Source organism: Podarcis erhardii (genome assembly GCF_964252035.2).
Source record: "Podarcis erhardii genome assembly, chromosome: 1".
Lineage (NCBI taxonomy): Eukaryota > Metazoa > Chordata > Lepidosauria > Squamata > Lacertidae > Podarcis > Podarcis erhardii.
Genome location: NC_138497.1, coordinates 94,557,372 through 94,570,373, shown reverse-complemented (window position 1 = coordinate 94,570,373; position 13,002 = coordinate 94,557,372). Strand labels below are relative to the sequence as shown.

The 13,002-nt window shown below is 40.4% G+C and overlaps 1 protein-coding gene across 16 annotated transcripts in view; it reads right to left on the bottom strand.

Annotated features, from left to right (window-relative positions):
* Nucleotides 1-13,002, bottom strand: part of KALRN (kalirin RhoGEF kinase) — a 510,268-nt gene that overhangs the window by 80,097 nt on the left and 417,169 nt on the right. For all 16 annotated transcript variants that reach the window (XR_014158556.1, XR_014158557.1, XM_081869922.1 and 13 more), the window contains one exon: nucleotides 7,755-8,001. Coding sequence is in view for 14 of the 16 variants with exons in the window: in XM_081869922.1 (XP_081726048.1) it covers nucleotides 7,755-8,001 (247 nt within the window). In the remaining 2 variants the exon portion in view is untranslated. The remainder of the gene's footprint in view (nucleotides 1-7,754; nucleotides 8,002-13,002) is intronic.

Genomic DNA, 13,002 nt, shown 5'->3' with positions numbered 1-13,002 from the left:
CGATGGGGATGGCTTAATATTTTGAATTTGGCCTTTTCATAGGTTTTAAAGCTGTGACAGGGGGAACAGAGCTGGCAATGCTAGAGTGTTCTTTTGACTTTACAGCACATCACCTTTCCGCAAACCCTCCACAAGCAAATCTCTCAGGAGCTATTTCAGCTCTTTGACAAAATGTGATGTCCTTCTGAGCCACCTAAAGGGCATTTCTATCCCAACAATAATCATAGAACAAAGCTGTCCTTTATGGTTCTGTCTCATGCCTGTATTGAAATCAGTTGTGACTTACTTCCATCTGAGCAAGACAGGTTGTGACAAATAGCGTGCCATCTGTTCCACTGAAAGAAGATGATGAAAATACTGAGGTTTCCAATGGAAAGTTGCAATAAAATATCTGCCGTAGCAAAATATTTATTCAACTAACCAAATGCAAATTTCCCACTATCCTTGTTTCTCCACAGCTAAGGCAAAAGAGAGGCATAATGGACCATTGTCAGCTTTTGAGGAAGTATACAGGTGCCATGAATACCAGAGGGAACATAAAGGAGAGGCAAGATGGTTTCTTTGAGAGTAAGCAACATTTTCAGTAAAGCTAAATGTATTTTTTTTGGCCTGTGGAAACATTCCAATGATCACTTGATTCCTCAAATTATGGAGGAAGAAGCAAACCCTAAAGCAGGCAGGTTCATGCTATATTAAACTTCAGACCCACAGTTTCTGGAAAATAAACTAGTTACTGGAAGAGCAATCTAACCAAACCTGCTGTTTTAATTTTGAAACAGACATGCTGCTGTAGTACTTCAGGGCAGGGAAAACCACTGCGTTATTTTTGAGTCTTGTGTGATGACACAAGTATCAAGAGGTAAGAGTGGGGATTCGGGTAATTATGACTACAATGTTGGGATACATTGTAAATGAGGACTGAAAAATCCAGCATTGTCTGACACAACATTAAACATACTGCAAAGAATAATGGATGATTAAGAGGAAATTTTCAACAAGTTACTCTCCTCTCCCTTGTCTATATAACCATGAAAGGACCGGGAGTGCCTGTGTCACACTACTTCTATCTAAATACTCCACAAACACCAGTTTTTTAGAGGACCAATGCAGGTTTGGATCAGAAGTTTGAGAATCTTGTACACCTGCATTCCATATCAAAAAGAACATACGTTTCTTCTTATGGAAAATGGTAACTGCTAGCTTAAGCTTTGTGGCTGCCACTGTAATCTACAGAGAAGTGGACACTCACATATTAATAATACTGTATCAGTATTACAGAGTTTTTGACTTTGGGCTTTTAACTCTTGATATTAATGTGACTGACTAAGGACCCAAATAATAACCAAGCAGCCCACCAGTCTTGGACTTTCTGATGCACTATATATAGCACTTTTTACCAGGTGCACTGGTAGTTTACAGCCCCCTATTATTAAACTGCATAAAAATCCATATGCTAATTTAAATGCAAAGATACAAATTTAGACAAACAAAAACAAACCCTGGCTCTTGCTGTCAGGGCTTGCTCTGAGCTTTGAAGTGCAAACAGGATTTTCTGGACACTGTACACTATGTCAGGGGCAAGGAACCTGTGGTTTTCCAGATGTTGTTGAATTTCAGCTTCCTCTAGTCTCAACCAGCATGGCCAGTGAAAATGGGAGTTACAGTCCAGCAACATCCAGAGGGCCATAGGTTTCCTGCTGTATGTGTCCCACTGTCCCACCTGAAATCTTTTGGTTAGAACTGCTTATTTACATAATTAAACTACAACAAGCATTGTCCAACATCTAGCACAACTTCTGTCTCAGTCACCCACCCATTCCCACTCACCTCTTTCCCTACCCATACTGCATGTGCCCTGGGTAAATTCAGATGATGGGTGGGTAGGTCTAATTGGTACTGTGCTTTGCCTAGCCACATTGTAAGCAAATATTTTTTAAAATACAAAAGGCATAAAGCCCCCAGCCCACAAGCTAACAGTGCAAATGACTTTTATCCAGTTGACAGCTCACAGTTATACTTAAGAAAGACATGAGATGCCCTTTGGGCAGGATAAAGCCAGTTGTTTCCTTTCTGCTGTAGTCTTTGTCATTTAAAGACTACTGATAAAATACATTATGAGATTATCAAATGAAATCTCATCATGGCTCACATGGTACTTGAATTCTAGTTAAGCTGAGGATAATTTTTTATCCCTTCCTTCTTCAGAAAATAAAAGGACACCATCTTTCTCTCTCTAAATAAACTCTAAGTTTAAAATAGAATGGTACCAACTCTGTTTCTTAAAATAGTCTTTCCTGTTTTATTACAGAATTTATAGAGGAAATAAAGAGCCTGATGAATTGCCAGTGGTGCTTCTCCAGGGATAACTTACTACCGATTAAAGTCAAGTGACTTTAATGATACATTTGGTTTGCCAGTTCTGGTAAACAAATATAAGTCTAGATAAGCTTGTGTGCTCAGAAACAACGTGACTGCAATCTAAAATATACGTTATAGACAACAAAGCTTCCAAACCGTCTACACTGGAAATCTAGTCCTATCACAATACAACCATTTTAATATACTTTTCATTTCCCTAATATTCTGTTCATAATATTGCTTTAGGCAGTGAGGGGAAGACAAATGTCATCAGAAGCACAAGTGGCAAAATACATGCCACTGAAGCTAATGACAAATTCAAAGCAACCTGCTCTCCAGTTGTTGGGCCAGAGGGAACTGAAGATAATTGAGTTAATTTAATTCACTTAATTAGAAGAAACACAACCACCTATGATTAAGTGCCAGAAACAAAGAGACATCATGAGCATGACATGTCCAGTCCGAACACAGCTGCAGGTCAAGAATATAAATCTCATAACTTTTAGATAAATAGGTTATACTAAGTTATTTGATTCAGATAAATAAATTAAGCCAGGTGCTACAACACAGAGAAGATCTGAAAATGTTGGTTGTTGAGTCTTTCCAAGAGGAATCTGTCCTGGCATTTTAGCACAGTAGATCCATCAAATTTCTCACATTCAACTGTTACATGCTTTCATGTAAAGTATGGCAAGAGGAAAGGCAGATCACCTTTGGTTTTAATGAGGCTAACAGCCTGATCCTATGGCCCATCATAGCTGCTGGACATACAGTATCTTATATAAAGAGGGTGGGACACACAACTTTCTTTTACAAAAGTTTCCAGCCTTAACTTTGGATTTTAGCACAGGAGCTACAAAAGTGGGATGTTCCCACTGCCCATAGGTTGCCCTCTTCCACTTTCTTATCATTAAAAGACGACTTAGTCATGCACATACTCATCTATGGTAAAAATCACACTTGGAGGACCAAACAGGAAATTTTAGAAATTGCAACAGTATCTTAGCATCTTTCAGTCTGTGCCACAAATGACTATGAGGGCAATTTGGCTACTAAACATTTTTCTGGGCTACTCAACATTTTGCAGGCTCATTTGTAAGGCCTTTTGTGACTGTAAGCCAGTTTTTCGCAGAATGAGTTTCCAGCTCAGCACTTGTACAGTGGATATTGCTCCATGAGTGAGCTGGCTCATTAGCTTTAAAGCCAGATTCTTTGGCTCAAGCTTCTTAGAATGTGTAAACACATGATACTTAAGCTAAGAAAATCTACAAAGTGTTCTGCTACTAACACCTTCAACATGACAAATTTTATTTTAAATAACTTTCTTTCTTTCTTTTTACTCCAGAGTCTGCAGGTTACCGTAATTCATAATTGCAATGGTAACATAAATAGGTATGTCAATTTTATGTAACCACTTCCTTGTACTATGTCAATTTCATGCTAGATATAGTACTATTTAAATGAAAGGAGTGAAAAAGGGAGGTGTGTTTTACTTGGCTGGATGGATAGCCTGCCTTCCATCCATGGCATCTCTGCCATCTGCCACTTCCTTTCCAATTCGAATACAGTAAACCTGCAATTTACATGCATTCAGTGCTATTTTTATGGAAAAAGAGGTGTTGGAACTCACCATTAACACCTCCCTTGTTTTCTTATAATGACAATGGTGCACATCTGAGAGGTGCCAGAACTGAGTTCTGGAGTTCAGGCTGAAAAAAAGGCCTGCCTGCATTTAACTTGTGTGCATGGCAAAAAATAAAAAATAGAAGTAAGGAGCAGGAAGGGGCAGGGTTCCAGAAAAAATTACTTTGGCAATCCTACCCCAATGGGTTTTGACTACACATGATTTTGGCTTTAGATGTGATCCCTGAAATGTAACCCTGGTATAAGTTGTGGGCTTACCATATGGTAATTTAATACTTCACATCTCCATTCTGCAGCAAAACTACAGGAATAAAAGACTCTTTTCCCTCTGTTAAGCTCAAGAGAGTAGTATAGACAGATTTGCAGTCTGAGTAGATTATAGATGTTATTTTCTTTCCCTGGGAAAGAAATGACAATTCTTCATTTGAAAGAGATAAGTCCTGTTCTATTTAAAACACTAACCCTTGCTGGAAAAACTAAAGGTGTATAAGAAGTTAGTTTCACATAATGCTTTTTCTTAAATTCCTCCAGAATTTTCAACATTAAACCCAGGATAGGGAATTTCCCAGTGTTTTTGGACTCCAACTCTCACCATGATGATAGAATCCGTAGTCAAGCAACATCTGGAAGGTCACCACTTCCCCCTTTCTTCCTTCAATATTGACTTTTGAGTTTACTTTACAGATATATTTTCAAAAGGCTGGAATACCAGTATCATAGTAGTAAAGGTGGAACAGGGAGGAGGAAAAGTGGAACAACACCAATCCAATGAGGCAGCAGCAAGTGCAAGCCCAATAATAACTTACAATATTGCCTCATCAGGCTTTTGCAGATCATTTATGGGCACTGGGACACTTGTACCACACACACAATGCAAACTTAGTTCACGTAACAAATTTAAACACCTTTCCATATTCATGATTTGGAAAAGGATTTTTCTTCTGGATACATCCACTTATCTAACCTGCTATAAGTACACTCAAAACTAATCTAAGTTAACCCAAGGCCAACTGGGAAGTCATTTATTGCAGCATTGTCTCTATTCTGAGCCCTCTTCATATTAAGGGGCAGATTCCCTTCCTCTGTTGTCCCAAGGGGCAGCATGGACACTGCTGTCAACATAACATTCACCTTTGGAAACTGCTGCTCTTAGGCCTAGTTTTCACTGAGTAGGTAAAGCTGTCTTTGAGCCATACCACTTGAGCCACCAGGTGATGCTTCTCCATGGGAAGGGGAGGGGCTCGAATCCCTGTTGTATTGGGTGGAATGCTTGGGTAGCATCTCCCCTGACATGCTAGTTTTTCATATGCATGGATTTTTATTTTTGTATTAGGGAGAATTGACTATGGAGTGGGTTAGCCAGACACAGCTGACTCACATCAGTGAGAATTAGTTATTAGGTCCATGCATATTTTCTTGATGTATTGACCCTGATTCTTATATTATAACTTAACTTATCTTTTTAGAATGAATTACCAATAACTGAGTAACTAGAAAGTTTCTACCTGTAAATCAGGAGAGCCCTCTTGTGAGAGGAAAGAGTAACAGCACACTCATTTGTCACAGCAAGAAGGTGGCGTGGGTTAGATCACAGCAATAGTTTTTAGGAGTTGAAAAATGCTTTTCTCAGTTGGAAAAGGCTCTGCTTTTTGTAGATGCAGTTTCCTTTTCTTTCACTGTGTAGAACTAAATGGTGAAAACATTCCAGAAAGACTGTAAATGCCATATTGGTAGTCAAGATAACCCTGGGACTAATTAGCAGTTGCTGCAAGAATGAGCTCACCTATGTTTATGCGCTTGCATTGATATATGCTAACCAGCTTGCTTTGATGCTATGTTTCTCTGTAGGCTTTAGGATGCTTGGTTATTGGCCTAGGCAGGGGAGCAATCTTGGAGGCTTGCCACCTATGCCTTCATTGGCAGGCAGTGTCCGAAACTCTCATTGTTCTAGGGCTAGGTACATTTTGCAACAGGGAATTTCATTACCGCAAGCAGTTTCTGAGCTCTGAGAACAGTATTGCCCCTAAGATTTCAGATTAAAACTGCAGAGGGGAAGGAAAGGAGGACCTTTTTCTGCCTCCCCACTTCCACCTACTCTCTGAAGACTTAAGAAGAGACCCTCTTAAGAATATTAGGGGGTTGGGCAGGTGAAAGACTAGACCATGTGAAAAACGAACGTAATATTTTAGCTTCAGTTCATTCATTTTCAGCTTTGCATTCTTGTTATAAAAAAGTGGTCCTAGACATTCTACTGTTGTACCCATAACCTAGGTTTAAGGTGCCATTCAGCTCCTAGCTTTCATATCTAGAATGCTTGCTGTTTCTGTGTCTGTCCCAAGTCTCTAAAGGCAGCAAGGCTCTGCAGGCTGTGTTGTAAAATTACACCTTCTTTTAATAAAGCACCAGAATTGATCACCTTGGCATTTTTGACACCCTTGTTTGGTATCCCTGCACCAAACCAATCGCACAAGCTCACCATTGGACCTGTGAAGCAGATTTTTAAGCAATACAAAAACCTGTGAAAGTGGAATAAGTGCATACATCACAAGCAGTGGCTACATACCCACCATGCATTTAAAGCACATGAAAAGCATACACATGCCACCAAGAACCCTGGGAACTGTAGTTTACTCTTCACAGAGCTACCATTTCCAACACCCTTTAAAAAACTACAGTTCCCGGTATTCTTTTTTTGGGTATGTGTGTGCATGGTGTGTATTGAGCCTAAGATTCCTCCCTTTTATAGAACAAATCTCAGAATGCTGAATGCCTTCTTCTGTCCCTTTGTCTAGTTTTTAGATAAATTTCTAATTACTTAGTCAATATCTTCAGAAAAATGCAGACAGTGAAAATTGCCTACATTCTTCTGTTTGCCTGTTCACTAAGATCTTAAGGGATGTCAGTTCTTTTTACTACTTCTTTTCACTGCCTTTGCTTCTCTGTTGACACCCGGCTCCAGAATAATAACTGTTTGTCTCTGTTACCCTCTTCCCTGAGGTTTAAGTGTGTTACTGGCTTGAGCTTTATTGGGTTTTTCTTAGTCCACTTTTCTGTCCATGAACACATGAAGTGAATTATAACATTTAAAACAATATAACATAAAAACATAAAAACAAACAATATACGACAGCAGCGAACAAAATCCAACTAGGCATTCTCCACCTAGACTATATTTGTGATTGTCCAGCTCAGGCAAAAGCCCAAGGGCTTTCTTAGAAGAAATGATGCTAAGGTGAATTGCTTAACAAAACTATCCTTCCCAGCTAACTGCTATAATGTGATAGAACTCAGGTGCTTTAGGTATTGCTTTTTGGATCACCTGATCAAAAGTTTCAAAAACAGAAGTTTGGTGCTTTATTTTTAAATATTCCCCCCATTTTTTTTAACACCCTTGAAAACCCTATATAATGGGAGAAGGTGATTTTCTGAATGACTCAAAAGCCATCCAATCAGCATTATGCAGAGTCCTGCACTCATACAGAAGGAATTGTTTTATAGCAGGTACAATGTCTGGCTAAACAGTATGTAATTGGGTTTCCACTCAAGCAGGAAAAACAGGTCCCTTCCTTCCCCCACCCTCTCCTGGCTGATGCAGGTGAAAAGATAAGTATGCACATCAAAAGTACAGACAGCACACTTCCACAGCAGGCTGGCAGCTCAAATTATGAATATCTGTTACTTTTATCCTCCCTTCATTTTAGCTAGTGAAATAACAGTGGAGGAAATATCAGCCCTGTTCAATTTCTGCCTACCTTTTCCTGAAGGGAAGAAACAGTCCATCTCCACACTGCTCCGGGAATGTGAGATACAGAGAGCACTGCTGGGGACCAGCCCTTCCTGAGGAGGACTGCGCTCTGTTGTCCGTACCAAACACCAGCCGGGCCTTTCACTTGGCCTTTCCAGTAACTCCACCGTTTGCCCCACCTGGATACTCAGCTCACTACTATGGCTGGCTATAAAGTCTTGTAGTACCACAGTTAGTTCACATCCTCCAGACAGCTGCAAGGGGAGAAAATTGAAACAGAAAAGAGGAAAAGTGAGTCACCTACAACAAGGCACAGTGATATTTCATATAACATTGGTTCTTGTAATGAGAAACATAGTTCAGTTTAATAGTTTCCACTGTGGATGCTTCCAATCTGTTGCTTCGGATGGGATTCAGCCACATACCTGTAGGGCAAAGCAAATGGGACTCATACAGGTACTTGTATGTTTCCTCTGATGCAAATCTGTGGGTCACTTAATCAGGAGGAAATCTCCCTTCCTCTGTGGTGCGATCCTGACTGGATATGCAACTCCTCATGCATTTCCCCACTTTTCTTTCTTAAGGTATAAGATACTATCGCTGGGTTTTCAATATCACGTGTGGTTCGGCTCTCATTCAAAAGAGTGGGAGGGCTCAGTGTTTTTTTCCACTGTTAAAACCAAGTAGGTTTCGCATCCTGGCTAGTGCTCAGACATGGGACAACAAAGCACAAAACAGAGGTATCCTTGCTTAAACATATGCCTGGACTAGCCTTCCCTTTGTGGTTAGATGCTGTTACCATCTGATTCTGATTACTATATGTTAAATCTGCCTCCAAGAATCTCTCATCTCTTTCCTGGGAAAGGATACTTTATTGCAGGATCACTAGTTTTTAAAATGATGGAGCCCATGAGACATCTACTACTCCCCATGGGAGGGAAAACAATGATTATTATTATCACTGTTAGCTAAAGAGTGCCATCAGTGTAAATGGTGCATTACAGAATTAAATAAAGCAGGCACTTGGTATAAGAGTTTGCCATCTAAGAATTAGATGAAGGAGAGAAAACAGCAAGGGAGTGCTGGAAATGGCAAAACTCAGAAACACATTTTATAAATGTAATTTATGCAACACCTAAAACACTGTATCTGTCTGGTGAAGAGGTAATGCTGAGGATCTCCCCCACTATATTGTTCAGTGGTACATCTATAAGGAGGCAAGAGTCCCTTCGTGTACCCTCACCTCTTCCTCTTTAAGTTTTGAACAAATGTACAGGGTTTTTGGCTGCAAAGGAAGAGCGGTCTTTAAAAAAAAAACAAAAAACACCAGGAAGGCTAAGACAAATCTGCATGGATACAAAGTGGCAGCCAGTGTTCTGTCTATATTTCTGTTCTGCCTTGTTATGTCCTATGGTTAAAACAAAAATAACATTAAATATAAACTTTCCATAAATAATAGAACTGAAGCAATGAAAGGAAAAGGAAAAGTCAATCTTAGCCCTTACAACGAGATAAGATATTTTACACCATAATTACTCTCAGATAGATGCTTGCAACAGCAAATATGGTATATATTGATTTGGGGGGTACATATCTTCAGCTCTAATGATAAGCACTGTTGATGTCTGCAGTGCTGAAGCATGATGTGCTTCAGCCTTTATTATTCTCTTACCAGTCTGTGTGTAGCCTACAGGGACTAACTTGCAGCCCTTCAGTTGTTGGACTGCATCTCCCAACTACTGGCCAAGCTGGCTAGGGCTAATGGGAGCTGTAGTCCAACAACCTCTGGAGGACTGCAGGTTGGACACCCCTGGTGTAGTCCACACAGCTGGCTAATGATAAAGGTAATGACTGTCAGTAGCACCTTAAAGACCAACTAAGTTAGTTCTTGGTATGAGCTTTCGTGTGCATGCACACTTCTTCAGATACCAAAGTGTGCATGCACACGAAAGCTCATACCAAGAACTAACTTAGTTGGTCTTTAAGGTGCTACTGGAAGGAATTTTTTTATTTTGTTTTGACTATGGCAGACCAACACGGCTACCTATCTGTAACTGGTAATGACTGTGCTATTCGAGAAAGGTCTGCCTTTGGCAGAGACCTACCTAGGGTCCCTTACATCCTTGGCAAGGAGTTGTATTGGTGCCCCCAGCAAGGAGCTGTATTGAAAAGAATCAATAGCCTACATCTGTCATGTATGATCTAGCTGAGATTCTTGCATTGCAAGGGGTTGGACTAGATGACCCTGGGGTCTCTTCCAACTCTACAGTTCTATGATTCTAAGTTGCACTGCTTCCTTGTTACTCTTTTTACCAAATCTTGGCAACCCCTTTTTTTCTTTTTGGCCTGTGTCTATGCTGTTTGATGTTCACAATAGTTTAGGGCAGGTACTGTTTGCTCAGCATCCCACTCAGTTGCTTCTGGATTCCTGATCCATGTACTCAACTGCATAAGGATGTGTTTACAGACTGCTCCCTCTCCTTCACTATTTTCTGTGGATCTTCCTATGAAAGGTCTTACGCAAAAGATCACTAGTTGGGTGAGAAGGAATGTAGCAGAAGATTGATTAGACCTTTATTCATAACACTGACTAGGTCTCATTCAGATCAATGTTTTCTTACCATTTCTAAAGCAAAGACACTTAAGATCTTGTCTCGCTGCATATATTATTTCCCATCATCCTTAGCCAGCCCCAAAAGCTGAAGGACTACCAAGGAACAAAATGGCTCTCAAACTGTGAAGCCAGTATAACTCCCTGGGAAGCTGCAAACCAAACTACTTCCTGACCTATCTTTATGCCTAGAGGGTTTTTTTAGTGCTTTGATAGTATCTGGAATTGGCTGCTAAACTGGTCCTTGGAATCAGCACAGAGCACATTCCTCTGTGAACAAACCCCACTTTTATTGCCCGATGGTGCTAGGAGGCTCAGGGGGATGCTTAAGCAATTCGATCTTTATGAAATCTGACATGAACTGAGCTGATCTGTAACTCTGGATTAATATGTGGATTGGAACCCAGTTATCAACTGAACTTCACATTTCTCTGACACAGTTCTTGTCTCAAAATTCACCAAAGTGCATTTTAAAATGCACATTTTGAGAGACAATATGTTTAGAAATAAGTACTTTAAGGAAAACATATTTAATTATGCATTAAAATTCACAGATTAATATGGAAATGTGATGGAATAGATTTCTGAACGAACACATGTAAAAGTGACATAGACAAGAAACAGACCTGAGCCAACCATCCCTAGCCTCGTATTTTCATCACAGACTTGAAACTTCCTTGGAGTGTATATCTAAGGGATCATAAGGCACTCTGAACAAACCAGGATGCCCATTAGCTTAGGTGGTTTTAGTTGCTTAAGTTACATTTTTTGAAGGCTCTGTAGTAGTTACATGGTGAACTATGAGTTTGGCTCATTCATATGATTTCAGCATAGCAAAAAATACTATGACTGCCTTGACATACATTAGTCAATGATTTCAATGTCATAATTTAGGATTGTATGGATAATAAAGGTAGTTCATTTAAAAAGTTGAGAGAATCAGGTTCAATTCAACTCCTTTAGGGCACTTCCGGGTTGGCGCCATCGCCGAATGGCGGACTCACTCCGAGCTCCGGAGGGAGCCTGCTCGGCAGGGGCTGGGTCCTACCGTGCCGGCGACGCGGGGACCCTCAAAAACCATGGGCGCTGAAACCCATGGGCATGGTGACTCGGCGGGCACCGTTTGCGCCCCCCCGACCCGCGAAGGAGCCTTTTTAAAGGCTACGGAGCGGGTGACGGGGGGGGGTGCTATGAGTCCTCCGCTTTCCCTGCCGAGCGAAGCCGCATGCCATTCGACGGAGAGCGCTGGCTTCTTCCATTGAAAATTTGGACTTAAAAGAATAACCCGTGAGTAATTGGAACTTGGATTAAAAAGGGGGAATTTTTTTTTAAAATTTGGAGCGAGCGGGGGAGGTGCAAAAAGGAAGTCAGCCTCCCCCCTGTTGTAGAGGAGTTAAAGCAAAGGACTTGACAACTAAGATCGAGTGCAACCTTATTTTGATAAAGTCATTAATTTCGCGATGGAAAATTACAAGGCTGGGCTGGAGGAGAAAAGTGGAATGTGAATTAAAATGCAACCCCCCCCCCCGAAACCCCGGGAGCGAGCCGTGAGAGCGCCGGGAGAGGAGAAATAGAGGTTTTGACAGCTGTCAAAGGAGCTGTCAAAGCGGAAGAACAAAAAAGAGAACTTTGTTACGAGGACTTTGCTGGTTACATTTGTTACAAATTGGATATAAATTGTTTAAAGCAAGGAATAATAAGTTACTTTGACTGTTGGGTGTGATCGGGAAGGAAACTGAGTTATTATAATCCCTCTAGAGGAGCTGAGGGACACTACAAGTATTGCTGGCATGGAATTTGAATAGGACTTTTTATCTCCTGGGAAACTGCAGAAATGGAACACTATTTTGTCTACAGAGGTCTGTACACTAAAGGAGACAATAGATTTATCTATTGAAGAATGGAAGGGACTTGACGTAATATTTCGTTCCTGAATAACAAAGCCTCTGCAGAGGAATTAGAAGCTTTTGGAATTAGAACATTTGTGCAGGAGAGCAGGGGGAAAAAAAAGGAGGAGAGAGACCAACAAGAACAACAAGAATAACAAGAACTGGACAAAGTTGGAGGTGGGAGCATTTGGGACATCCAGATCTGAAAGGTCTAAAGAAATAAAATTGGAGTTTTTACTCTTAAATACAAAGATCTGGATGGAAAAAATGGACCTTTTTGAGACAGACTCCTTCCAAGATTGGACATTCGAAACTAAAGATGACCAAAAGACGGCAAAGACTATTAAAAAGACGGCAAAGTGGACTGGTGAAAGATTATGGCTTAGATGTGGGAGCTCCAGGATGACAGTAGACATTGATGGACATTGGGAACGCAACCGGGAAAGGGGGGAGGGAAATTTGGAATCCAAAGGGTGTTAAATTACATTTTATTCTCTTTTCTATTTTTTTTTATTCTAATCTGTATTGCATACTAAAGAGGGGAACTCGTGGAAGGGAACAGGTCGATTTTAGGGGATGGGAAAATATTTTTAAATTGGGACAATGATAATAATTTTAAAACTTGGGGTAAGAATTTGTTGAATTTATTTGAAAGAATTGGAATACAAGAGGGGGAGGGGAGGGGAAGTCCTGGAAAGATGCTATTGAAAATAAGGTTTTAAATTTGGATGTTTTTCTTTTTTTGCTATATTTGA